We start from the raw sequence: 27,102 nt of genomic DNA on the forward strand, positions 1-27,102 counted from the left end.
TTTCTTTAACTATTTGCAAAGCAGTTATACATACTCAGGCTTAGGAAGGAAGGAACTCTCATGCCTGCTACTTAATTACAGTTTATAGACTCAAGACTAGGTTGGTCTAAGATACATTTTCAAGTATTCCTTTGTTGTTTATAGTACGACAGTAGTACCTTATTGCACATTGTTTCTGAACGATTCACTTTTATAAATGTGGGAAGTGATTCTGTCCCGGGCACTTTACAGACCTGAACCCTGGCAAGATTACTTTCCCCTTCCGATACAGATCATCCTGCAAACCTTTGTTCATCCTCTGCACCAGCAGTTTCTCATACAGTAGTGGATGGTAAGCCCCTAAGGTACAAGCTGCATCATAGTATAGTTCATGGTAGTGACAAAGGTCGGTTTGTCGGACTGAAGGGATGTATTCATACACGTGCACTTCGTTACACATGGACATCATGATGAGGATCCCTGAAATGAAATTTAAAGACAAAAATATAACTATTTCACCTCCTTAGAATTTTTCTGCAATCCTGTGATCTGCTGTCTTTCACCACTGCACTTCAAAATGCTTTATTGTACTTAGTTTAAAAATATTCAAATGTAATAGAACAGTTGCCCCTTTACACTGTTATATAAAGACCATGATCTCTTCCAGTGTTGATATAATAGGACAGCAGGCTTATGAAACCCATAAAAGCCCTTTAAAACCCTGGATTACCATCTCCATCCTGCTCAATTCACCGAAAAGATTGCCCCTCCAAAAATTCCATGACAAAATCATGGAACTAACCCAGGCATATACTAAACCTTACTATTCAGATCACATCATTTTTCATCATTACCCCTTTAATGCATTCCCATATTTGTACGTTGTCTATTTCTATAGTTCTTTAGCAATACAGATCTTATCTTTATATCTGTCTGACACACCTAGCACACTAGATGGTGTGTAAATTATATATAAACACCACCACCCAAGATATTTCTTGGATACCCATCATCTTCATATCTAAACTCTGAACAAAATTATGTAAAGGCATAGAAACTTAGAGTCTTCTCCCTTCCCTTCTCCCTGGTTTCAGATGTTTATCTGTGCCCTGATCCTGTAAACATTTACGCACATGCTTAACTTTAAAGATGTGAGTAGTCCCATTGACTTCAGTTTACTTTTAGGAAGTCATTGGTATGGGGAAAGCTACATTATCCAGCATTCACCCAGATTCTTCCCACCGTTTTGACAACTTCTGGCCTTGATGCTACTATTCAGTGGTGAGGTTAGAGTACTAACATGTTCCTCAAAGCATTTCTTACTTCCAGTTTCATAAGTGGTGTCTTTCTTAGAGTGGGTTTGAGCCAGTTGCTCTTCATCCATCCGCTGGCTTCTTTCAAGGCATTGAGACATTTTGGAGAAATTTTGGAGAGACAGAAATTGGATAGGTGGACAAAGCGATATAGCAGAGTGTCATCCGTGTATTGGTAGCACTAGAGTCTGTGGCCTCGCAGATCTCTCCAAAGAATTCTATATAAATGCTTAGGAGGATGGGATTCTATGCGATAGGGACACTGTAGATGAGGACGAGCAGGTGCCCACTGTGACCCTCTGGGATTTGTCTGAGGAATGTGTGGATCCAGCATAATGCAGACCCATTTACTCTGGCTCAGTCTCGTATGTATCACCAGCACCGTATCATCAAATGTGTCCAAGATTTCTAAGACATCCACCAGTATCAGCACAGAGATTCACTTCCTGTTTAAAGCTAGGAAACGGTCACCTCCACTGTGCCAGGCATTGTTGTCTCTATCCCATGTCCATGCATGGAACTATCCCAGTTCACTGAATGGGAATGTTGTCTCTCATAGCAGGGCTACATTAGAAATAATACTGTCCAACTTTTGATGTTGCAAATTAGAAGTTAGATAATTGGCTTTCCCATTAGAAAGTTTTGGAATTAGAGCACCACAAAGGGGTTGAGAGCTAAATCCCACGATTTAAAATCAATCAACATTTAAAAAAGTTAATTGACTACTAAAATTAAGCAAAACAATTGTTTAAAATGTAGTTTGAAGCGTTAAAACTCAGATTTCCAATGCTTATTAATGCAAAGGCTGATTCTTTTCATCCTGCCCTGCATCCTCAGATTATCCAGGTGGTGGCTTTTCTTTTCTAAGTCATTTTAAAACAATGTATTTGTAATTAACTCTTCTTTTATCATTTGATGTAGTGATTAGAACATGTTTTTGATTATACTGAAGTTTTCCTTTTACATTAGATGGAATTTATGACCCTAAAGAGTAACAATACTAATCCAAAAGGAAAGAGGCCCAAACATATGTGAAATTTACTGTTTCAACTACAAGCAACAAAGAATGTGAGTGAGAAATCTGGAGTGAGAAATGATGAATTAAAAATTGACAAAAATTATGAGCCTAATCATTCAGAGTGAATCCATGACTCCAACCTGTAACTAGAGATGCACTGAATTTTAAATTTGTCTAGCAGCTATGTTTAAAAAAGAATCCCTGATTTGATTTTGTTTTTCAGTTTTACAAATGCTTTCTTCTACTTTTCCACTGCTACCCTCCTTCGGCTGCTGATGGAGAATCCATATGTCAGTCTAAGGTAACCGTAATCCAGCTGAATCAGAAAGTGGACAGTGGAGTCACATGTAATAATCAAATACTTCCTGAAATGGATGAAAGAGTGCCCAGTCTGCTGAGCCCAGAGTCAAGCTTGGAGCCAGCTTCAGAAGACACACCACAGATGTTAAAGGAGAATTCTCTCTGATGACTAGGCACACACCTTAACCAGTGTACGCTGTTGTATTGCCACACTACCCAGTTTACTTTAACATTCCTAAAGGAAATTGGTATTTGTGGAATAGGAAAAAAAATATGACAAGAACAAAAATAGGCTTCTGTTACTATTTCTTAATAGCAACTAAGATTGAAAGTCACTGAAGAAATGGTTTGATATGGCAGTTTTAAAACAATACAGGTGACCTTCCAGATATAAGTTAATTATTTAATAGAGAACTGAAAAGCAGTGAAGGTTTAAATCTTTATAATCTGATGAGCAATGTCTCTAAGAGTCAATCTATATTAAGGTCATGTGTGTCATCTAGTTTATCCCTTTGCCAGTAGATTTTTCCCTACTAGTATTTTGGTCTCCTATACACCGCTACCGTGATATAACGCGACCCGATATAACACGAATTTGGATATAACGCAGTAAAGCAGTGCTCCGGAGGGGGGGGGTTGAAGGGGGGCTGCGCACTCCGGTGGATCAAAGCAAGTTCAATATAACGCAGTTTCACCTATAACGCGGTAAGATTTTTTGGCTCCTGAGGACAGCGTTATATTGAGGTAGAGGTGTACTTATAAAAGTGAGTGATGAAGATTCCACCCCTTCCCTTAGGACGAAGCCTAAAAAACTCCAAGATTTTCCTGATCGTCACCCTATTTTCCCTTTCTTAATTTCATTCAACTACTCCTAGTTAAACCCCTTTAGCCTATAACATTAATCTCCATCCTTAGCATTTACAACAATCCCACATTTGCATGTGGCTATTTATTGGTATTCTGCACCCTGCCTGGCTCATACCTATTTATTTCCAGGTGCAGTTCCAATTTTTTAAGTGGTTGATGACCCAGGTATCAGACAATGTCTTTCTTTCAATGCTTATTGCAACTATTAGTCTGGTAGGGCATGCTGTCTGTCTGTTCCTGGGGGAACAGCAGCCAGACATTTACTGCAGGGCCTAAAGTAGATTTGGGGCGGGGGGGAGGGAAGAGGGAAAGTGCTCCCTGCACCAGCCAAGGAATAAGGGAGGTGTGGGAAGTGCTGATGGTTAAAAGCCGCCTCCTCCCCCACCCATGGCTTGGATGAAGGAGTGGGAGGCACACTTTGCCCTTCTTCCGCTTTTCCTACTGTTTATGTTCCAGATACCTTTTCCCTCATCTACCAGAGCCTGAATTTTGTAAGATTTACATGAGCAGTGATGAAATATTTTACTGAATTCACATCTACTAATTTAATTCTGTCCCAAACTGGAATCAGTGTATCAAGTTTGCATTGATTTATTTATGTAAACTTATGCTACTTACTGCTCACATAGCTATTGCCATTACCCTTTATCGGCCAAATTTGCAAAATGTGATCTATATATGACCACTATCACTTGTGCAAGCAAATAATCAAATTTACACATGCAAACACAATTTCTTGCATACATCAAGCGCATGTCTGTTCTGCATGTGATAAATAGCTCATTTGTGCACACAAATGGTAGGGCACGAAAAATCAGTTGTGTAAATGACTGCTTGCAAAATTGCATGCACTCAAATACGGGGTGGGTCAAGATACCTTTTGGAAGCATGAGTTGATATTTAAAGCATTTCCTCAATGCTTATTCCACTATTAAGACATTTTAGAAAGAATTCCACCACTTTTCCAGTGTCCTTCTGGCTCCAATAGCAGTTGATTTAAAGACTAGAAGAGAACAATACTGTGATTCATTCTGGTGAACATACATGCAAGTAAAGACAAAGCTTAACAGAAGGGACAAATATTAGTTGTTTTTAAAATTTAAACAGAGTCTTTAAAAACGTGTTGCAAACAAAGAACAATAAAAACTACAATAAAGTAATCAGTGATGTTCTTTTAATTGGGTACTGTCTGGTACAGAGTACTTTATGGTTCAATGCATCTCACCAACCTTATTTAGGGAGAAGATTAAGTCACTGGAGAGTACATACTGGCAAGGGAAATAAACTATATGACTGAATAGCTCTTTTCCATCTGTAACTTCTGATTCCATTAACAAAACTGACAGCATAAACCCTGCCAAGAAATCCTAATAATCCAGTAAAACATCTTTTAAAGCTAGCAATAAAAACTATAAAACAAATAAAATTCTAAATTAGAGATGACACTCCATTCTTTCCTCACACAGCTGTAAAAAAGGGCACAAACAGAAAAGTTAACCTCTTCATTCTGCATGAGCATGACTAGACATCCTAGGTTTATTTAAAAGCTTTTAGACCCTTTATTTTTTTAAATTTTATATTTATAACAGTTCACCATTTGAAGAACAAACCCTACTGTCTGATAGATAACCTAGGACTAAGTTTAGAAAAGCATTAAATAGAAGGAAAATAGTAGGAATCTAAAACAAATAATAGAAATTAGAAATGCAAAGAACTAGGACATTTAGACCCGCCCCCTGCCAATATCAATATTTTTTCCCTACAGTGCATTTTCTAATGCTCTGTACTTTCTGCTCTTTAAAAGTTCCTAGCAATAGGGCTACCAACATTTATCTGGAGAGAGCATTCCACAGCCTAGTAAAGCTCACAGTCAAGCCTCCCTTTCTTAATTTCCTTAATTCTCTTATATCCTTTTGCACCATTCTATTCATTTCCATTTTCCTTAGTGTTTATGACCTTCAAATGGGAAGTTTATGTCATCTGGCCCCAGCTATTTAGTTGTTGCTGTGCCAAGCTACATTTATTTTAATTTTTCCTCACAATTCAATTTCTTCATCCCCCGAGCATGTTGAGTGGTCTTCTCAAGCCCCCTTGAAATTCGTCAGTAGCTTGGCATTGAGGTACCCAGAAATGAACCCTGTATTTCAGATGAGCAATAACTTAACAATGAGGCCTACTCCTCTACGTACTAGTTCTAAGGAAATTGGGGAAGCTCTATCAGTTGATTCATTTAAAAATTAGGCTAGACAGATTGCTCAAGAATATACTGTGGGGATCCATCCAGAATCAACAAGTGGGCAGAAAAAACGATTTATAGGCCTTTTCCAGTTCTGATGTCTATAATAAACTATTTTTGAGCTCTCAGAGCTTAAACAGAACATCTATTTTTAATAAGGAAAAAAAAGAGAGTGTGGAGATTACAAAGAAAAATTTTACCTGACCTTAAATGTGGCAAGAATAACTGGTGAGGCTACAGTATTACCATACATGCAAAAAGGGAACTGAAAAGATTTCCCTATAAGCCAAACCTAGTCTTTGCTAATGCCCTACCTCTTTTTTTATGGTCCAAAAACCATATTTAGATTATAACAGCTGTAAAACAGGAAATTTAAAAAACAGTTTTTCCTCACATACAGAAAAATCTAGAAAAGTTGCTGTATAGACTACAGGTTTCAGAGTAGCAGCCGTGTTAGTCTGTATCCGCAAAAATAACAGGAGTACTTGTGGCACCTTAGAGACTAACAAATTTATTAGAGCATAAGAGTTCAGGAGTGTGACTTATTAGTATTCTGTAGATAAGTTACTGTGGGGAAAATATGATTAGCACTAAAAAAATATTAATTTGAAAAGAGTTTTAAAAATATATATTATTCAAATGAAATTATCAGGTTATCAAGCTTGCTTACCAGCTGTTTCTTTATTATAATATTACAGTTTTGGACACTAATAAACATTTAAATATTTCAAAATGCTCAATAGGATATATTAGTTTACCTTCCTTTTAATAGACTATAACTTTAGACTGTTTAGATATGGCTTAAATTGAGTCTAAATAGCACAACTAAACTCTTGGGATTTTGCAATCTGTGCTGCTGAAAATATTTAAACAGAATTAAATGAAAATTGTTAAGTTATTTGCATGGATGGTTTATACAAATGAACACATAGATTCTAATCAAAAGGAGAAAATGTGTTAATTTGGTTTTGGTAATTTTAATAATTCAAGAGGTTTTCAATTTCCAACATGCATCTTTTGCACAGTACAATTGTGCTTTGTGGTTAGCAAATTAATTTTAAAAACATTTTTCCTAGTTTGTAAATATATAAAATATAATTTAATATACCTGAGTATAACAGATGACATATAAAAGCATCTGACGTAAGGAATCTAATTCAAATATTAACCAAGACTTCAGATCAGCTTCTGATTTAGCAAAACTGTTTGTTTAATTATTTACAATGCAGAAATACAGATATAGGACTTGATTTTCAGAAGTGCTGGGCACTCACAACTTCTGTTAAGAGCTGTGGATGTTCAGTAACTCGGAAAAATGAGGCCCATAGGTGTTCACTTTTTTAAGAAGTCAGCATTAGAGATCTGCACTCTCAGAGAGTGAACAAAATCACATATATGTAATATGATAACCACATACATGTAATCTGATTATCACACACTCAGTATGTGCCACTTTTTCCCCCACGCATCACAGTAGCAGCCACAGAACTAAGTTTAACAACATAACCATTTTGAATTAAACTATTTTGTTTAATAAAGTACATTAAGGTTTTATGAACATTGGGCATAATGAAAATACAGTTTTCTGCACATTAGTCTGCATATGTACACTGTGTGTTTGTCATTCTTTGACAAATTAAATTAAAAGTGACAGATTCTCAGGTGGATGCTACTGACTCCATCAAATTTAACAAACAAAAAGCAAGAATAGAAGCAATAGTAAATGCTGTAGCTATGCTATCATTGAGGTGTATCCCTAGAAATACTACAAAACACATGTATGTATGAAATTTACTTTTTGTTGGTGTTCAGGAATGCTGGATGCAGGAGTATTGGTTCATGTTTGTAATAGGGGGCCATATGATGCCACAGATATGCACATGGATTGAAGGCAGTATGTTACCCACAGTTCTGTGGGTTTAATAGATTTTTAAATAAAGAAAAGTGCTATGTTCATTTTCAAGAGAAGGTTATTTCATGACTGTTTGGTCAATCAAAGATGACAAATATTAACCACAAGAGAACACTACTTGAATTTACAGAAAATCAACATTAATTAAAGAATTTAAATGTCATCAAATGGCATTTGTGCCTAGACATAAGCAGTAATATACCTGTGTTTGATGTAGATTTTTGCATCGTGTAGTTTGATTAGAAATCAATATGTTACTGTAAACACAAAAAGTTGCACCATTTATCAATAACTATAATGTATTCTGTAAATTCATAGATATGAAAATGCTAACCAATATTACCATGTGCTGTTAAGTGTTTTATTCAAGGTCAAATGACATGCTGGAGTATTAAAAAAACCCACCACACAGAATGAAAAGATGAAAAGTGACAGATAATGCCTGGAATGCTATTTGAAATGAGTTTACTTTCTTCTCTGTGTATACCAGGAAGCTGAAGCTTCTTAAATATTTGAGCGTTTTCTACCTGCATGATAATATATCTGAAAAGGGTCACTATTACACGAGTCCAATTTTGTGTTTTAGCAACTAGTTACCAGATTACTAGTCAAGGTAACAATAACACAGGCAAATGGTTTTAAAACAACTAATATGTTTAACGTTGTCACTGTTTGTTTTCAAGTTATGCAAACATTCTTTTTAAGCCTAGGTAGAGATCAGCAGCATTCTTCTTGTCAACATGCCATTTGAAATGGTTTTATATCCGTGTCCTGAATGAAAACAATTGATAATGTACCAGTGTTATGTTTTGCTTGCTTGTGTTGTCATCTTGAGTTATGCATGCAAAGGAAGTTGAATATAGTGTTATCAAGAATCCTTAATGCCTACCTGTTGTTTTGAACTGTTACGGTGAACTGTAAATCCTGAAACAAGAATTTCTTTTTCAATAATAAAATATGTATTTAGTTACTGTTTATATTTTCTTAAAACCCAGCTCTCTTTGAATTTTGCTCTATCTTACCTCATTTCCCTTCTTACACCTACTCAGGGTAAAGTCCTACTAACTAGTAGCAGTGATACTGTTTAATAGGTGAAGCAGGTGTTCTTTAGCACATAGGTTACTATAAGCACTGACTTATTTTACTACTACCACCACAATGCAAATCAGGCAGATATGCAACTGTGTATGGCTTTGTAGTCACAGCCATAAGAACCCATTCTGTGGATTTGGTATAATTCCCATGTACCATGTCACATGTAGGTGTGACTATACATGCATGAAGGGTCATGAAAGGGTCTAGAAGCAAGAGAGGTATACTCCCCTTCTACGTACTCCAGATGTAGCCAGAGTGATCCAACTCCCAATGCCATCTTGCCAGAAATTAACTGTGAAAGGCAGAATTCCTATTCACAGCAACAAAACACAGTGTGTGCACAGAAGATGAGCGACAGCGAGCCACTGTATTAAAGGGAAGAGGCCATTACAGCATTAGCCAATTAAATGTCACAGATCCAATGGCCAAGGCTGCTGGTGCAGATCCCTCAGGCACATGGTGACTGGAGTACACAAGTTGACACAAGAATCCCTTACCCTCGGCAGCTGCTGAAGAGAATGGTTGCCTCCATACAATGATACACTGCCAGCCAAAGGCACATCCTTTCCATGTTCTAAACTGGAAGCTGTCCCAACAACAATCTTTAGCACACCAGGGTGAGACCACAGAAAAGCAAATGCCTCTTGTAAAGTGGCTTAACACTATATTATATATATATATATATATATATATATATATATATATATATATATATCAGTGCTTCAATTAGTTAAAAAAGCAGTGGTATTCATTCAAAAGATCGTCTGCCTCCCTCACAAACACCATAATGAAGCTCCCCACCCCTCATCTGTTCAGTGCCGTTTTTGCTACTGGCGAGGATACAATTGTGTGCTGTAAATGAAACAAACCATTTTTCTAAACAAGGTGGTGTGTGTTCTTACTTTGTCTGTACTTCCATTTGCTTATTCCTCTTTTATTATCTTTCCATTTACTCATTCCTCTTCTTCCCTCTCTCACTCTTTTTCGTTCCTGCTGTTTTTTTCTCTCTAGTGATGCACCTTTGTCATGGTGTTGTGCTGTCTCAAGCCAAAACTGGTACCTCTGCCTGCTTGCATGTTGTTATAGATCTCACGCTCTATGTTCTCTCTCGCGCGCGCTCTCTCTTTACTGTTTTACTTTTCACTCAGAATAGCTTCATCTTTTGTGGTCCTTATAATGTACAGTATCCAATGAATGCAACTTTCATCCCAGTAATATGTCTCATTGCATGGCTGAAAATTAAAAGACACTACTGGAGTGGTGCTGAAATCATGTTTTGTTATATTATCATGATTACAGACATGGCAATCTTTGTATGGATTTCTTTTAAATGTGTGCACTGCATGAAATGCATTATCATCGAGTCTGATGATGACAATCCATAATGATGTGTTACCGAACATTGATGGATGAAGCATGTGCCATTGCATAAATGCATAGGGTTTGTTGGTAAGCCCCAAAAGGCAGCATAAACTTTCTGAACATTGGGTGACTAATCTTGGAGCAGTCAGCGCAATGGGGAATCATACCTACTCTCAAGGCTGCAGGAGTGGAGCTGTTTCAGGCACAGGGAATCATGTGGGAGTTTCCTACATCAGGATGTATAGTTATTTTGGCCCAGATCCACAAAAGGACCTAGGTGTTGTGATGTTCAGCACCTCAACACCTAACTTTTAGGTTTCTAGAGGGGGGGGGGGAAACCCTCCCAGGAACAACATTGTGATTCACAAAGCCTGGGTTAGGCACCTAGGGTCCCTGTACAATGAATGGGGAGAGATAGGCACGATGAATGTGATCCACAAACCCAGCACCCGAGGTTGGCAGCTTCTTAAGCCACCCAATGGTAGATGGGGGTGTGTGTGCTAAGCCCTGCCGCTCTCAGAGATAGCTGCCAAGGTGTAGGCACCTATCTCAGCTAGCGATCCAGGAACTGGGGGGAGACAGGTGCTCCTCTGCCTAACTCGCATGCGGGGTCCAATCCAGTAGGTGTGCTCAGGGACCTACTAGATCTCCTTCCTTCTGCCTCTCCCCGCCTCTGTTTTGGGCAGGAGAAGGAGGAGCTCCCTTATAACCTTAATCTCAATGGTTAGAGCATTCACACAGGATGTGGGAGACCCAGATTCGATTCCCCCCCGGGCATGAGAAGAGATTGGAACTGCCATCTCTCAGGGAAGCGCCCGAACACCTGAGCTATGGAATAAATTGACAAAGGGCTCCCTCAGTGTCTCCTTTGGAAGTTGCTGCACTTTTAATTAAATAAATGAATAATTAAATATTAATTAGGCCAGAGAAAGAGAATGACTCTACAGCCTAATGGTCACCTGAGAGGTGCTGATCTCTCTTCAAATCCTTTCTCCTCCTCAGGCAGAAGGGGGACTTGAACTGTTGGTCGCACATCCCAGGTGAGTGTTCTAACCTCTGGGCTAAAAATTATACTAGAGCTCATCCTCCTCCCCAGTTCTGTGTAAATCTACTGGATCAGGCCTTGCAGAAGTGCCGCTGCCCTCCCCTCAGTTCATGGATTGCTCTGAGGGTTATGGGGGAGATAGATGCCCCGACACCTGGAGGGAGGCAGCATATGCTCAGAGTTAGAAATACAGGTATCAAGGGAACTTTTACTGCAAACACTTAGGTACCAAGTGAGTTTAGGTGCCTAAAGGGTTCAGCAGCAGGCAAGCAGGAATTATGTGGCTCGCAAAATAGGACATTAACACCTAAATACCTTTGTGGATCTGGGCTCTTCCTCAAAGCCATCTTTATGCTTTCTTCCTGGCCACCTCCCACAAATGGTTGCCTTCCCTGAACTGGCCCATAATGCCACTTTCCTTTCCTTCTTCCAATCTCTCCTTGAGAACCAGTGCTTAATGCTAACATACAACTCACTAGCTAATCAAAGAGAGGTTGGAAGACAGTTACATGTATACTTTTATAAATATTTTTTCTTTCTATTTTAATATAAGGTACAAAACATGAATATTAAAATTGTAGATATGTATGCATCCCCTCCAGCTTACACTTAGTTTGTCAGCTGTGCAGGGCAGGAATTGTGCCTTCCTATATGTTTGAACAGCACCAAGCTCAATCAGGCTCCGATTTCAGTTGGGGGCTCTGGAAACTGCCAAAATATAAATAATTCCACACGCATCCACTCACATTGGGGTGGGACACTGAACTAAGGATGCAAAGTCAACCACTCCAAAGTTAGGAAATGCCAGAATTAAGGTTGCCTGTGCAATCTCCCCCCCGCCACCCCCAACTTCTCCCCCTACACTCCCTTGTGCATATACATTAGAGAACAGTCTTTAATTACATGGTCACAAACTATTTTCCCCACAGAACGCCTGCCTCATTCAGTGTATAAGACAGAGCTGATCTGGGGATGAATCCGGGTTGTGTAGTGAAGTAAACTGTTGTCTGTAGGGCCCCTGGGCCTCATTTGTTGCAGAAGGTGAAAGGTGTGTATCACAGTTCCATGATAACTGCACCTATAGCTTCCCCCTCCCTCTCCATGGTCCACTCCTGGAGTGCTCAGTCAGGTCTCAGGTTGCCTGCCTTCATTTGTCACTGGGTAGGGACCCTTGTCCCACTCTCTTCTGACTGGGAGTTTAAAGGCTGCACAAGCCCCTGCCATCCACTGTAATATCCACAGCAAGCCAGTCTGCGTAGAGGTCAGCACCTGTGATTTACTTTCTCTCTGAGGGCTATGAACAGCGTATTGGCAGCAGTTACAAGGTACCACACAGCTCTTTGTAAGCAAGCACATTTATTCTTAAGGTAAAAAGCTTTGCAGAGAAAACACAGAAAAACAATAAAAGTTCCTATACACATCATAACATCTCACCAGAGGTCACCCGTCAGTCTTACGCGGGGGCCCTAGCAAGGTAAAGTCTTTCCAGTCCTTCCTCAAGGGTTGGGGGCCCCCTTGAACAGAAGGTCTTGTCTGTTTGCTGAATCTGAAAAAAGGCCTGAGTCCGTTTAAATTCAGTGTAAGCCAAAAGCCTTTTATTTGTTTTCCTAGTCTCCAGAAAGCCAGCCTGAACCAGTACACCTCTACCCCGATATAACGCGACCCGATATAATACAAATTTGGATATAACGCGGTAAAGCAGTGCTCCGGGGGGGGGGGGGGGGGGAGGGGCAGGGCTGCACACTCCGGTGGATCAAAGCAAGTTCGATATAACGCGGTTTCACCTATAACGTGGTAAGATTTTTTGGCTCCAGAAGACAGTGTTATATCGAGGTAGAAGTGTATATGCAAACTTCCCCAGGGAGTGGTGCCTCTGGAGGCATTTACAACCTGAGTGATTCATCATCATCCTTCACTGTTTAAGTACCTAGAAGAGATGTGATAACCTCCTGCATGGGAGTAGAACACAATCATACATACAATCTTTGGCCCACAGTGAGACAAATTCAATACAATAAAGATACGTCACAGCGTTCATAAGGCAAGGGAGTGCAGAAGATAAAGGATGGTCTCATGGTTAAGGCAGTTGAACTCTGCTAGAAGAACTGCATTCTATCCCCGCCTCTGCCACAGAGCTCTTATATGATGCTGGGCAAAATACTTACCCCAAACTTTTCACACATGGTCACTAAGTGTATATTCCTCATTTTACGAGTGCCTGACTTTAAACCCTTGGTCTGACCTGCAGAAGTGCTGAGCACTCCCAGCTGCAACCAAAGTCAGTGGGAGCTATGCTTTGAATATATAAGCTGCTATGAACTGCTAAGTACTCTGAAAAATCAGGTCCTAGCTCTCTCAAATTGGACACCCAAAATTAGTTGATATTTCTTACCTTAATCTCTCCATGCCTCGGTTTGCCCTCTGTAAAATGAGGATAAACTCCCTCATCTCATAGGATTATAGTGAAAATAAATTCATTAATATTTGCAGAAGAGCACTCAGATACTGTAGCAATGAGTGCCACAGGAAAGCCTACATGAAAATTATTAGTTCTGTCTTCACAGCAGGGTCTGAACAATGTGCAATAAATAAGGCCCGGGGGTACACAGAATAAAAAGGATAAAACAAAATATTGGATAGCTGCTCATTTAGTGAGTACCCTCTATCTCAATGAGGCAAAGGGGTGTGTAATTTCCTAATTTTTATTTAAAAAAAACCAATGGAAAAAAAATCAGAAATTTCACCATGTAGCATCATATCCACACCCACATGCTCATCAGCAGAGTTGGAACCTTTAGATCCATCACACAGACCTCTGCCATTTGAGTTCACAGAGTAAATGATAGCAATAGTAGGTTATTGTCATCTATGTGGACCAGCACTAGAGCAGGATGGGCTACTTGCCAGTGAGTTTCACAGATATTTGCTGACAATACAGGAATCTTGGGTTCCATTACAGCCTCTGGAGGGGAGTGTTCACTAGCAGGCTCTGACTCTGTCCATTCTCCTTCTGACTCATCCCCTCCAAACTGTGCCTGTCCTAGTCCTGCATTTATCCCAACACTGACTCCTCTTCCCAAACCCATTCTCCTCACTTAGCCAATTCCAGTCTCAGCTATTCTAGCTTCTGATCCCAGTCCCAGTTTCACCCCTCTCCTGCCCCAGCAAATCCCTCTTCCCTCCGCCACTCCCCAAGCTCTCTCTCAGCCTCCAGCTACCTTCCTCCTGCCCCCACATTCCCTGTCCCCCAGGCTTCTCATCCAATCTCAATGCCTTCAACTCACTGAGCTCCTTGACCCAGTTTTTGTATAACCATCCCAGTTCTCTCCCTACACCCAGGATCTGTTTAAAATCTGTCTCCTCTCCTCCCAGCCACTTCGTCGCCCACTGCCCTAGTCGACCCCTTAGCTCCAAATTCAATTTCAGTTTCTCCAACACTCCTTGTGTCCTTCCCTGGCTCCCAGACCTAGCCTTCTTACCCAGGGTTGCCCGGGGGAGGGAGGGGGGGGCAAATGGGGCAATTTGCCCCAGGCCCCGGTCCTCACAGGGGCCCCCACGAGAATATAGTATTATATAGTACTGCAACTTTTTTTTTATGGAAGGGGCCCCCGAAATTGCTTTGCCCCAGGCCCCCTGAATCCTCTGGGCGGCCCTGTCCTTGCCCAGCCAGTCCCAGTCTCTACCCCCAGGCTCCTTTTCCCTACTCGCCAAGTCCTCCCCCACAATGCTCTAGGTCTGGTTTTTGTCCCATCTGCATTTGAATCAGATGGCTTCCTCCTCTACACCAGTGGTTCTCAAAACCGCCCCTTGTTCAGGGAAAGCCCCTGGCGGGCCGGGCCGGTTTGTTTACCTGCCGCGTCTGCAGGTTCGGCCGATCGCGGCTCCCACTGGCCGCGGTTCGCTGCTCCAGGCCAATGGGAGCTGCTGGAAGTGGCGGCCAGCACATCCCTCGGCCCACGCCGCTTCCCGCAGCCCCCATTGGCCTGGAGCAGCGAACCGCGGCCAGTGGGAGCCGCGATCGGCCGAACCTGCGGACGTGGCAGGTAAACAAACCGGCCCGGCCCGCCAGGGGCTTTCCCTGAACAAGCGGTGGACTGGCTTTGAGAACCACTGCTCTACACTTCCTGGGTGTCAGCGGGGGTTGTCACTGAGAGCCCAAGAGATGCAAGCTTCTTGCTCTCCATTCCAGTGCCCAGCCGCACCCTGCCCAGAGAAGCTAAAAGTAGCCATTTACAGTTAAAATCTGACTTCAGCCCAGTACCCCTGGGATGTGGCATGCACAGTCTGGTCAGCACTGGGAGCTGTGAGAGGCTAGAACTCGCTCAGTGAGGACAGAATCTTTGGTGATATTAACTGTTGAGTTCTAGAAAGTCTCTGCTGAGCATGTGCAAACTGTGATTTTTTTCAAAGGTTTATAACCTGGCCAAGTTTGGGCAGATTTTCATGAGGACAGTAAAGCCCTCACACAAAGGCCACTCCTCTGCCAAATTTCAAATCCCCGCTCCACAACGTGGGAGTGCTAGAGCATTTCCAAAGGAAAGGTCACCAGAATTTTGGTTTAATGTAAAAAAAGGAAAGTATTTTCTCCTAGCCTTGTTGTCAGAAATAGCTGAACAGTTTTGGCTGAAGTGTTCTAAAACAATTTAGCCTGTCATGGAAAATTTCAGCCCAGATTGTTTAAATTTAGCAAAGTTATCAACATCTGAAAACAGAGCTTTATTATGGGAAGTGGTGGGCAACCTTAATACTAGGCGGTGGTACCAGGAAGGCTGCAGAGCTCCTGAGGGCTCCATACCATGGATGTACTTTTACTCAGGTCTGGGCTCAGAGTATGCACTCTTTGCAACGTATGAAATATGGACAATACAGAGCAAGTTGTCATCTCACTAGTAACGTCTCTAAAGATTTGCTATCCTGACTATTGTGCTAGGAAGGTTTTCAAGCGCGGAGAGCTCAGCTGGCAAAAGGGCCACTTAGCAACCTTAACAATATGTGGGTGGATCTATCCTTCTGCACAGCGTGGTCAGCTGGAATCTCTCTCTCCGCATTCCCAAACTATTTTCAGTTGTACGCCCCTTTCTCAGTATACAATAAGTAGCTGGAAACTTGGTGAATCACCCGCAATGGGAGAATATCCAGAACATATGTGTTAAACAGGAGAGTGACATTCCCCCATTCCTTTGTTTAGTTGGGTACAGATTCTTATAACCATGTTAAGCAGTACTTTGCTCCAGAAGTAATCCCAAGGACTTCAATAGGACTACGATGAGTAACATACTACACAATGTGAGTATGGATGACAAAATCTGTCCCTTTAGGAGAATATATAAGTGACAAGGGCTATGCATCTGTTTTAATTGTAGGGCTGCAAATCTTGATTTAGAAAAAAGTCATTCTAATAAACTGATTTTATGCATGCTTATTTTGGTTCAAGTTATAAGTGCAGACTTAGATTAAAAGGAAATAGGTCCCTCTACCTGTGGAAATTCATACGTGCATTTTAGGCTACTATAAACAACAGGATCTTTCTTAATTTGATGTTTTCATGCTAATAATGAGATTGTGCTAAGATAGTATGGGCATTCAATAAATCATTTCCTAGATATCATCTTTAAAATAAGTTACTGTTATATTTTATGACAACTTTCATTTATCTAGTCCCTCTATTCAACCTGAATTATATTTGCTAGGGATATTCATCCCTAAATATGCTAATTTTTTAGATTAGCAAACAAACAAGCAGTACCATGCAATTTAGATTACATGGCTATCATACAGTCCTTCTCATTTGTGTCTGTCAGCTTCAGTTCCAAACAGATATTTGCCACTTGAATTGCTGATAGATATCCAATCTGAACACTAACATGTCCCATCAAATTTCTGCCAAATTGAATTACATTATTTATGCATTATCCTATAATTTACGTCTACCTCTGACAATACAGTTGCTGTAGTATGCTCTCTTTCAGTTTAAACTACATTACATGTGCGCTGTATAGATATATATTCAATATGCTCTTAAATATGAAATATCAATTCTGACGAGCCTTCAAATGCACCTAACGCAATAGTAGCTAGATGCCAAATAAGGCAATTAAGGCTCACAGTCGGTTTGTCCAATTATCTATCTTAGCATTTTATACTGCTGTCCAGAATGCCCTCCGTGTAATAGCAACAGCAAAAGCAATGTCCCTATTTAATTTCATGGAGTCTGGCGCATCTCCCTTTTTGAGGTAAAGATGGTGGTGTGGGTTTTTTTTAAGGCTGATTTGTTTCCGAGTGCATTTCTGATTTGGGTTTTTTGGGGCTTTTGTTTTTTTGTGGAGGGAGGTTGTGGGGGGGGGGAGGGAGGAGGACTTTACAAGATGGAACTTTTTTAATGTAAAAAAAAAAAAAAAAAAAAAGTATTTTCTGCTAGCCTTGTTCTCAGAAATAGCCTAACAGTTTTGGCTGAAGTTTTCCACAACAGTTTAGCCTGTCATGGAAAATGTCTCAGTGTTGTCTTTCTTACAGTGCAAAGGTCTTTTCAGAGAGGAAGTTTTTTCAGCATTCCTAAAGACAGATTCTGGATTGACAATTGGACTCTTCCTCTTCACCATTCCCAGGTTCAGCAGCTGTTCATCGACAGTCACACAACAGGAAATGTGACCTCCGGGCCAAGTCATCCCTTCTTCAGGGAAATATTATGGAAGGGCCAAGAAACTGAGTTGGAATACCCTACTACTGTAAAGGGAGGGTGACATGTACTAGCTGCTCTGAGGCTGGAATAGTACTATGCAGCCCTGCCTGGGCGGGAAGCCTCCTCCTCCCCTGTCGGTTGTGGAAGCAGCATGCGGCTTGACTGGTTGGTTAAAGATTTTAAAACTTTACAACGGACAGTAATAGCACAACAGCAATTTCATTGTATCTATAACTTGTGGTGGATTTTAGCGGTAAGTAAAAGTAATAGTTTTGTTTCATACAAACTCCCCGTATATCTCACTGCAAAAGTCCATGCACTTGAGCATTTCGTAAACTACTGATTTAAGGGTCAAGAATCCATAACATTCACGGTAAGTCACTCTGTTATTTTGTACTACGTTTCCCATGCTGTGTATTTTAAATGGTCATTGTCACTACACTAGCACAATAAATAATGTATGAAAACAGGCCTGATTATGAGGAGTGTATCTATTTAACCATTATTTAGATAACATGTCTTTTAGGGCATTGCTAGATACACCTACCAATGAAACCTGATGAAGGTGGGTTGGGCTGTATCTTCTCTTTAGTGTTCTCCTGAATGATGTCCCAGAGCTGCCATATAAACTTGGGATGGAGAATGTAAAATGGCTGGTTTGGATTCCTCCTGCGATGCTGCACGTAAGGTGTGAACAGGTTATAGTCTGGCTTCTTATACCACTGGGGGGTGGAGGGAAAACAACCAAAAGTGAGAAATGGATCAGTCCTAGGGTGCTGCTCAATACACACTAAACAGTATATAAAATACAACACCAGCAGCTCTGTGTTGGCACTGAAGTACGAAAGCATAGGCAGCAAGCCGGCCCGGGTTGCTGGACATTTTCTTAGTGAGCCAGTCCCGAACTTGGGCTGTTCTGTTCCCTCCTACATGCGTGTGCTCCCAATATGCAATTCACTCCAGTGCACAGAACCAACACAAGGCCTATGCACCATTCACAGACCCATGTTATAATTAATTAGGGGTTAAATAGGCTTAGTGCAGGACATTGGCACTGGGGTGAATTTCATTCCAAAACACCACCAGCTGCAGCAGCTCCTGGAAGAGGCAGAAAGCACTCTGTCAGCTGCACTAAAGGGGGGTCACCTGATGAAACAGGCACACTTATCTCCAGCTGCAGAGTGCTCAGCTCTATTGCTTCCCTGGGCTCCCACTGCGAATAGCCTCCTTTTCCACAGAGCCCCTCCAAGTGACTGCAAGATGGATTTTTTTGAGGGGGGGTGATGGTGACTGGAAACAAAGGGGCTTGGGGGAGGAGGGCACCAGCAAATTAATTTGGAAGCCTGGGGACTTGTGAATAAATATATATGGTGGTGTGCTTGAGGGTCAGTGGATTTGGAAGAGACTAGGGAAGAGTATTATGTATTTTTATTTAAGTGTAGGATTTTTGTGGTGGGACATAGGGGAAAATGGAAAATATGGATGTGATTATCTACCTTCGCTCATGCCCCTCCACAAAAATCCAGCACTTTCCCTACCTGCCCCACACAGCAATTTCTCCCATATTTATTATCTAACTCTCATTTTTAAATACACAAAACAGTAAGACCTCACCCCAACTCCCTACCAATCCATCTGCCCTCAGTATCTCTTAAAATAAGTAGTCTGCTCAGGTAGAAGTGAGGGCCATTCAAAAGACTTTGCCCAGTGAATATACATCTCCATATGGAAATGGTGAGCTGTACTTACAACTACCACATTAAAATCTTGAGATCATTGAACTGACTGGTAGCTATGGGCTGTAGAATCAAACTATTCATTGCAGGTAACTCTGTCCACTGTTTTCAGCTGGTTGGTAGGAAATGAGCAAACTGAGGACTTACCACATTCAGATTTGCAGAGTAAGGAGCAGGATCCCAGGCCACTAAAATAACATCTTTATATAATGAGCTGTCAATGAAGTGATGGTTTGGATTGGTGAGAATCTGCAAACAAACACACACACACAAACACACACAAATGTTTTCAATGAAACCTGAGCAACGTGAATCCTCTCTCTATAAAGAACATCAAAAGAATAGCACTAGTAAATGCAAATGTGTACCAGAGTAAAGTCCAGGAACTCTATGAACATCAAGCTTTTTGAAACATGGCACATCAGTGTCAACACAGATACACATCCATGCTTTTGTTGGATGCTCAACAAGCCAACAAAAATGGTGGGGGAGTGGGAAAAAGAGGGGTTATCATCAACCTTTTCTTGCTAAGGCTAAATGCAAGGGGTTTTTTAAACACGTAAAAAGACCTGAGCCCAATGGAAGTACAAAAAGAATAATCAACTTCCCCAAGGGCTTCTCATCCCCCTCCACAGCTTCAGATGCTCCTAGTTATCTGGTGGCCCTGTGGACACACATAGCATCTGTACAGCTGGTGTGTGTCCAGAAAATAGTCAGGAGTTCCTCTCTGAAATAAAAGCTTCCCTCAGCCAATTGTGCTACTTGAACCTTCAGTGAACTTTTATCAATTTTACATGTTAAGAGTTTAACCATAAGCAGCACTCATGCTTGTGTGAAGATTCAGTTCACTGAATTACAACTGTGTCCACAGTAGATCACCAGTAAGGAACATGTTACGGGTCCACCCAGAAGCCCACCAGTTGTGTGTGGACACAGCTATGTATTTTGGAAATTTAAAATTAAAGTATTACTAGCCCAAACTGCACATTGGAACCTTTTCTTGGGGAGCCAGCAACTTTCACAGGAGGGCTGTGACTCCAGGATCCTACTTTGGTGTTCTGTTGTTTTTAGCTTAAATAAAAGAGATCCCTCAATGAAAGTAGTTCCAAAATGGAAAATTCAACCCTTCAGAGTAAAAGACCCATCTGCTTCGATAGGAGCAAAATAATTCCATTTTTGCAATAGCAGAAATACAACTCAGAACCACTGCTGTCAATTGCCCTTCTGTTTCTCTCCAATATATCTTCTCCCTAATCCTTCTAGCCCACTGTGGCTTTCCTTTCATTCCTCCTGGCCCATCCTTTCCCTGAGCTGCTATTCCTTTGGCTCCTAACCAGATCTTGCTGATCCCTGGGTCATCCAAACCCAGGGAGGATTGGGAAGAATGACTTCAACAGTGATTAAAAACAGCATTAATTTGGCTCTAGCTGTTTGATTAATCTGCATTCCAGAGAAATGAATTCAAAACTAATTGTCATTTCCCTTTAGATTTCAATGAGCCATATTTCCTTGAGAAAAATAATTTTGTTGCCATAGCAGTATTTTCCCTACCACAAACTTTGAGCTTAGGTGACTTTTCATCAGCTTTCTACAACACCAGAAGAAGCAGTCCAAACCACCACAGTATCCCTAAGCTCCCATTTCTGTGGGTAGTGTTTTTTTTAAATAATGTGACCTCTTGTCTTCAGAGTATAAGCTTGTTAAGGCAGAGATCATATCTTCTTTTAAGTTTGCTCAGCACATATCACATTGGGGGCACTGCCAAAAACAAATAGTTAAGAAAAGGAACAATTTAACAATAATGCTACTAAATTGAGTCATGCAAGGTCTGCTATGACACAATTTTGAAAATGCAATAATAACAATTAGAATTTATATAGCATGTTTTACGTTCAAAACACTGTAAGGGCATTAACTAATTAAATCCTCACAATCCCCAGATGGGGAAACTGAAAGGAGAAAATGAAGTGGTTTGTCCAAGGCCAGAGCTTAGGAAATCAGTTTTAGCAGTTTTTGAAAATTGAAAAAAATATTTCAACCACAAGATGTCACTACAGCTCAACAAACGTTAACATCTGTGGAAGAAAACTTTTTTCTAGTTAGTTGAGGAAGTTCAGCTCAGACACATCATCTAGTTTTCACTGAGGTTTCTGTATCTTGTATACATTTCCAACTGGACTTACAAAGAGGTGGAGTGACTTGGCCTACCTAGGTCATGCTCCAAGACAGCTAGCTCCCAGGAAAAGGTGGGGTGGGGGGTTGTAATGGAAGATAGGGGAGTACCAGTAGCCATGCTCCTACCGGATCACGGGGACCCAGAAGCAGTATGGAGGCACAAATCCTCTGCAGTGATGACTCTGGCCTTAAGCAGATACCTTGAGATCTGCAGGCTTCATCCAAAACTTTGCAAACCCATCCTTGATATCTTTGTCTCAGGGGAACTCTGTGATTCCAGACTCCTCAAGTTTCCTGCTACTATGCAAGAAAACCCTGAAGGGGAGAACTGACCCTGAATGTTTCATCAGTTCTACATCATGGTTATGTCATTGGTGTGAATCACTAGTTGCTCACCAGATTATCCAACCATCTTTGTCCTTAAAATGTTTGATTTCTAAGATGTTAATTAAGCAATGTTATATTGTATAGAAATAATAAACACATGAGTTCACAAAAGATTCTGACCTGGGAGTTAATGATGCGCATGGTCGTTTTATTTCCAACATCTTTTTCATAGCCACGTGTAGGAGCAGAATTAAATCTCAGAACTGCATCATGAGAATCTAAGGACACAAAAGGGCTACATTTATATATTTCTTAGTAAGATAAAACAATCTAATTTCAAGGAAAATGGATTTGTAAATTTTCCTAATCCTGGTACTGTATTCAGAGGATAAATATTCTACCATGAGGCAAAGCCCAAATCCTCTTTATCTGCCATATGTTACTACAATTGTTCAAATCCACTGGAAAAATGCAGAACAATCCAATACTAATTCAACTTGCAATGCATATGCAGTGTAGTTGCAGCCATATCATACCTCACCCACCTTGTCTCTTGCAATGTATACAGATTTACCCTAATTGGATAAAATTAGAATGGAAAGTTTATTAGTCCACACAATTTTGCATATTATTTCTACTGCAGTATATTAAAACAAATACTTCATGCAAAGATGCATTAAACTAGGTCAGTATGCACCTATGTAATGATCATCACTGCTTAGATACAGAGGTCTATAATAGGCTTATATTTTATAAAGCAGAATTCTGTCCCCCAAACCTGCAAATCCAACCTCATCCCCAAAATCAGTGCAGCTCTTGTGGAATCTGTGGGTGGGCAGAGCTGTCAGCACACAGGCCCTATTCCTCCACAGCAACTTTAGGGCCCTCTCTGGCTTCCCGGCAGCTGGGCTCCAATAGAGCTGCACGGCTAGGGCTTTCCCACAAACTGGAGTTGTGCAATTAGGAAGAGGAGCTCTGTATAACAGACAACTGACTTTGGCCCCAATTCAGCAAAGTGGTCAACCATATGCTCATCTTTAAACACATGCTTAAATCCTATTGACTTCAGCTTAAGCACTTTGCTGGATTGAAGCTTCCATCAGTATTGTCTTTGTGAGCATTCCCTACTGCTTATGTAGATTTCAGAAGAGGTTGGAAGGGGGTGCAGAGGAATGATGAGAAAGGGGGTCAGTGAGAATGGCACCCCCACTACAGACAGTACTCTCCTGCTTTCACACCTGGCCCTGGGATCTACACAAGTTTTCTCCCTTCTGCCTATGGAGAGAAAGGGGATCATCTAGGCCAAAGTATGCTACCCACCTCATCTCATGTGATGGTTTAACTGATGAGTACAATGAGTTACTATAACAGTTATTAATGTAACTATATTTAAAATGCACCCATCCATAGCTCTGGGCACAGCTACAAAATCATTCCACATGGAGCCCAGCATTCACTTTGCATACTACGCTGGTCCCACCCAAATTAACTCTCCCCTCTTCACCCAGGCCCTCGGCCAGGAAAAATAGTTGAGAGCTACTGCAGTGCAGTGCGACCTGAAGATCAACACATCCCAACTCTGAGGTCAACGGAACTACTTGTGGGAATGTGAGATTCGGGACTGAGCCGTACGGGCCCGAATCTGCAAGGTGCTGAGCACCCCAGCTCCTTCTAGTACCAAGCAGGGAGGGGAGGTGTCTTGTACATCTCTGTGCACCGTGCAATGGCCTCACATATTCTGGCTCTAAAGATTTTGGCCCCTTCCTCCCAAACATGAGTGGCCTGATTTTTTTCCCCAGAAGCATCAATGGGAGCTGCAGGCTCAGCACCTCTGAAAATTAAGCCCCTTACATTTAGATGCCTAAATATGGGATTTTAGGACCCTAACTTTAGGTGTCCAGGTTTGAACGTTTTGACCACAATCTTGTGACCAAGGGGAGTTATACAGTTCACTGTGTGTTTGTTAACACAATTTAGCACAGCGTCTTAAAACTTCTCACATGTATTAGTGCTGGCTTTTATATCACGTGTAAAAACCTTTTCTTTTAAAAGAAAAGTAAACTGGGGTGCAGTTTAACACTTGTATTAGCTGCTTTTAAGAGGAGTGATTTTAAACCTTGTGAAGTATTTTGAGGTATCCAGGATAAAGCTATAAAATGACCGATTACTGTTCACATGTTAAGGGGAAAATAAAACCTCCACATGACTTCACAACAGAATGTGATGCTGCCAAAACAGTTGTGCTTGCCATTAAATAACATGATCTACAATTAAAGTGTTTACAGTTGCAACATCTATTTTCTTTCAAAAACAGCTATGACGAGAGTCCAAAAAGCAAAGAGCAAATTAAAGTCTGTGACAGCATTTCTAATAGGAACACAGAAGAGGGAGCTAAAGGGCTACTAATAAAAAGTCCCTGTGATCCTCTTTTATCAATTTTTTGCTTCTGGAAAGTTATCTAGTTACAACCCTGATATGCGCGTATCACAAACTACGAGAAGGCGTGTGCAACCTGGAGCTGCACCCCATGTTCTTCCATCAGAAGATCTCTTCCTTTCTAGTTGGTCTCTCTTCAGGATTGAAAATCTGTGCCTGGGGAAGGAGAAGCTTGGGGGCAGAAAAGCTGATGGCAGGGTCAGCATCACTGTTCCACCACACGCTATGTGTGCAGCATGCTATATCCCACACCCTGACTCCAATGGAGCATTTCCAAGTAGCTGGAGTGGGCATTAGAGCCGGTGCAGCAGAACAGGGGCCTTGCATGGGTGGCTCTAACATTCATCAGATCCCCAAAGATGTACAGGTTCTGTGACCAAGCACTCCGCTAAGCCCTGACTGCCTGACAGAAAGTTCTGGAGGGGGCTTCTGAGAGAAACCTTAATTTTCGTTTCCCCGTTCCTTTCCCACAGGCTTTTCCGATGGAGGGGTTTGAAATATTTGACGAAAGCCTTATTAATGGTGGCATTTCAAACCTGTAACTTTTACTGGGACTCATCCATTCAGGAGAGACACATCAGGTGAACATTCCCAATTAAACTAAAGGCTCCACAAGAATACAGAGTGAGTGGCATGAGGCTGCTGTGACCAGAATTGTTATGAGGGAAAGCTTAGTGCCATGGAGTCAAATGGGCACTGAAGGCACCACAATGCCAGGGTGACCACCCAACACCACACCGAAAATACCTGTGCTGGTTTGAGACTCTGACACTAAAGGATTTTGCTTCATTTGAGTGACAGCACACAGTAGGAGGAAGGAATTGTTGAGCTATTTCACCTCAGAGGTTTCTAAATCAGTGGGACTTCTCATGAAATTGGGGGTTACTCAGTTTTGATTTTAGCTGCAGGCTGGCAGGGCACTTGTGCTGTGCTGGAAGCCCATTAGAGTAGTTTGATAATGACAGCGGTTCTAATAGATCACAGAGATTTAAGGGAAACCCGTGGCAAAGAGACAGAGCAGTAAGAAGAAGCAGGTATGAAGATGAGAAATCCTGGATGATGGGAGGAATTACTAGTGTACATCCAAAGATTTCTACGGAAAGTTGGGAGAGAGAATTCTTGGTGCTCCAGAAGCAAATGGAGGGAATTTGATGCATATATTTCTTCCTTCTCTTGATCCTTTTAACATACTATGATTGTGTCACATCAGTAAAGAAATCCTAAGACAACAAACAAAACAAAAGCTTTTCCTTACACTGTACTAATGTATAGACAGAAATACAATGAAGATTTTAAAAATGAAAGCCTGAGAATAAAACTAACCTGTTAAGGAAGTAAACATGCATCACACCAATATGTAAAACTATCACGGTTCTATTAAACTCAATTCATTCTTTGTGCCCCAAACCATAATAAAATAAATAAAAGGACGTCACCCTCTTAAAATGAATGACTACCATGGGCCTGAATTTCTCTCAGTTATACTGGTGTCATACAGGAGTACTCCACTGAAGTCTATGGAGTTATACGGATGTAAAGCTGGGGAGAGAGAAGAATAAGGATCATCAGGCTTATCCCTGAAAAAGGATGGACCCTTTGATAGATGAACACACACACACTTATGAGTGAGATGCATTTTCACCCACCTATTTCATCCCCTAGAGAAGAGTTCAGTATTGCACCAGCAGACATAACTACGGCACAGCTTCCGAAGCCATGTGGATACAGTTTGCCCAGTGGAATTTGAGGAACGTGCTTTTCCCATCCAAGAGCTGAAAAGGGGTCCTCCTTGCCATCTATTGTTTTCACATGCACCCTGTCCTTGAGCTCACAGATGAGCTGGTCTCCTGTCAGTCTGGAGTTTCGTCGTTTCCCTTTGAACCGCACCCCATGCTTGTTGGTGTTCAGATAGTCTTTCATAGCTTTCTGCAGGCGAGGGTTCAGCATCTTGGAGGAGATATCCCCTTTCCAAAGCCTATAAAGGAAGGATTTTGACATTGTGGAATATAACCCATCCCAATCATCAGACTCATCAAACAGCTGGCTTCTCCTGCGTGTTGGCTTTCTTTTCTTTGTCCTTTTCTCATGGGTCCATTTTTCCTGTAAAACATTTTCCTTCTGATCATCCTCATTGGGAGAGATGAATTTCACTAGCTCTTGAATGTTGCTGTGTTGCTGAGGCTGGCCAGCAGCAAATAAATAGTTGTCATCCCCTTGATAGAAAGCATATTTTGATTTTCTCCCTACCTGGGAAGGAAAAAACTCTTCTTCATTTTCAAAGCCATCCTCTAGATCAATCCACTTTTTAATGCTTCCGGTCCCCGATTTAAATGAATCTAAGAGATCTTCGTTAAGAAGCACCTCGTTCCTATCTATGGTTTCAGAGGATGATGGATCATGTATTGCTCCCATAATAACTCTCTGCTTGCCCTGAATGGGCAGGAGCCTCTTCGTCTCAATGTAAGAGAAGGAACTTGGAACTGGTTCAGCAGTGTTGCTATCTGTAAAATAGATGAAGATCACCAAGAAAAGGAGACCCCATGCAAATAGCCCAAACAGCATTAGTTGTTTCCATTGCTTCAAGTTAGGTTTCATGGCAATGCCTGTACCAACTCCTCTGTG

The 27,102-nt window shown here is 41.2% G+C and overlaps 2 protein-coding genes across 2 annotated transcripts in view; one reads left to right on the forward strand and one right to left on the reverse strand.

Moving 5' to 3' along the window:
* Window positions 1–2,776, forward strand: part of LOC135891477 (vertebrate ancient opsin-like) — a 132,774-nt gene extending 129,998 nt beyond the window's left edge. The window contains exon 4 of the mRNA XM_065419039.1: window positions 2,534–2,776. Coding sequence (XP_065275111.1) covers window positions 2,534–2,776 — 243 coding nt within the window. The remainder of the gene's footprint in view (window positions 1–2,533) is intronic.
* Window positions 191–27,075, reverse strand: ST6GAL2 (ST6 beta-galactoside alpha-2,6-sialyltransferase 2). Its single transcript, XM_065419031.1, has 5 exons — window positions 26,127–27,075; window positions 22,225–22,322; window positions 19,690–19,791; window positions 18,354–18,528; window positions 191–459 (listed from the first exon to the last, which is right to left on the reverse strand). The coding sequence occupies exons 1-5, from the start codon at window positions 27,073–27,075 to the stop codon at window positions 191–193; spliced, it is 1,593 nt and encodes a 530-aa protein (XP_065275103.1).
* Between the last annotated feature and the right edge of the window lie 27 nt (window positions 27,076–27,102).

The sequence above is a fragment of the Emys orbicularis genome, chromosome 1, assembly GCF_028017835.1.
Source record: "Emys orbicularis isolate rEmyOrb1 chromosome 1, rEmyOrb1.hap1, whole genome shotgun sequence".
NCBI lineage: Eukaryota > Metazoa > Chordata > Testudines > Emydidae > Emys > Emys orbicularis.

Excerpts from the sequence above, each read along its gene's own strand:
- ST6GAL2 (XM_065419031.1), bottom strand. The coding sequence starts at position 27,075 with ATGAAACCTAACTTGAAGCAATGGAAACAACTAATGCTGTTTGGGCTA. Across the intron at positions 18,529-19,689 it reads ACTCTGCAAATCTGAATGTG|TGGTATAAGAAGCCAGACTA; the intron begins GTAAGTCCTCAG and ends TCCACCCCCCAG. Across the intron at positions 460-18,353 it reads ACCTTCATCAGGTTTCATTG|GGATCCTCATCATGATGTCC; the intron begins GTAGGTGTATCT and ends ATTTCATTTCAG.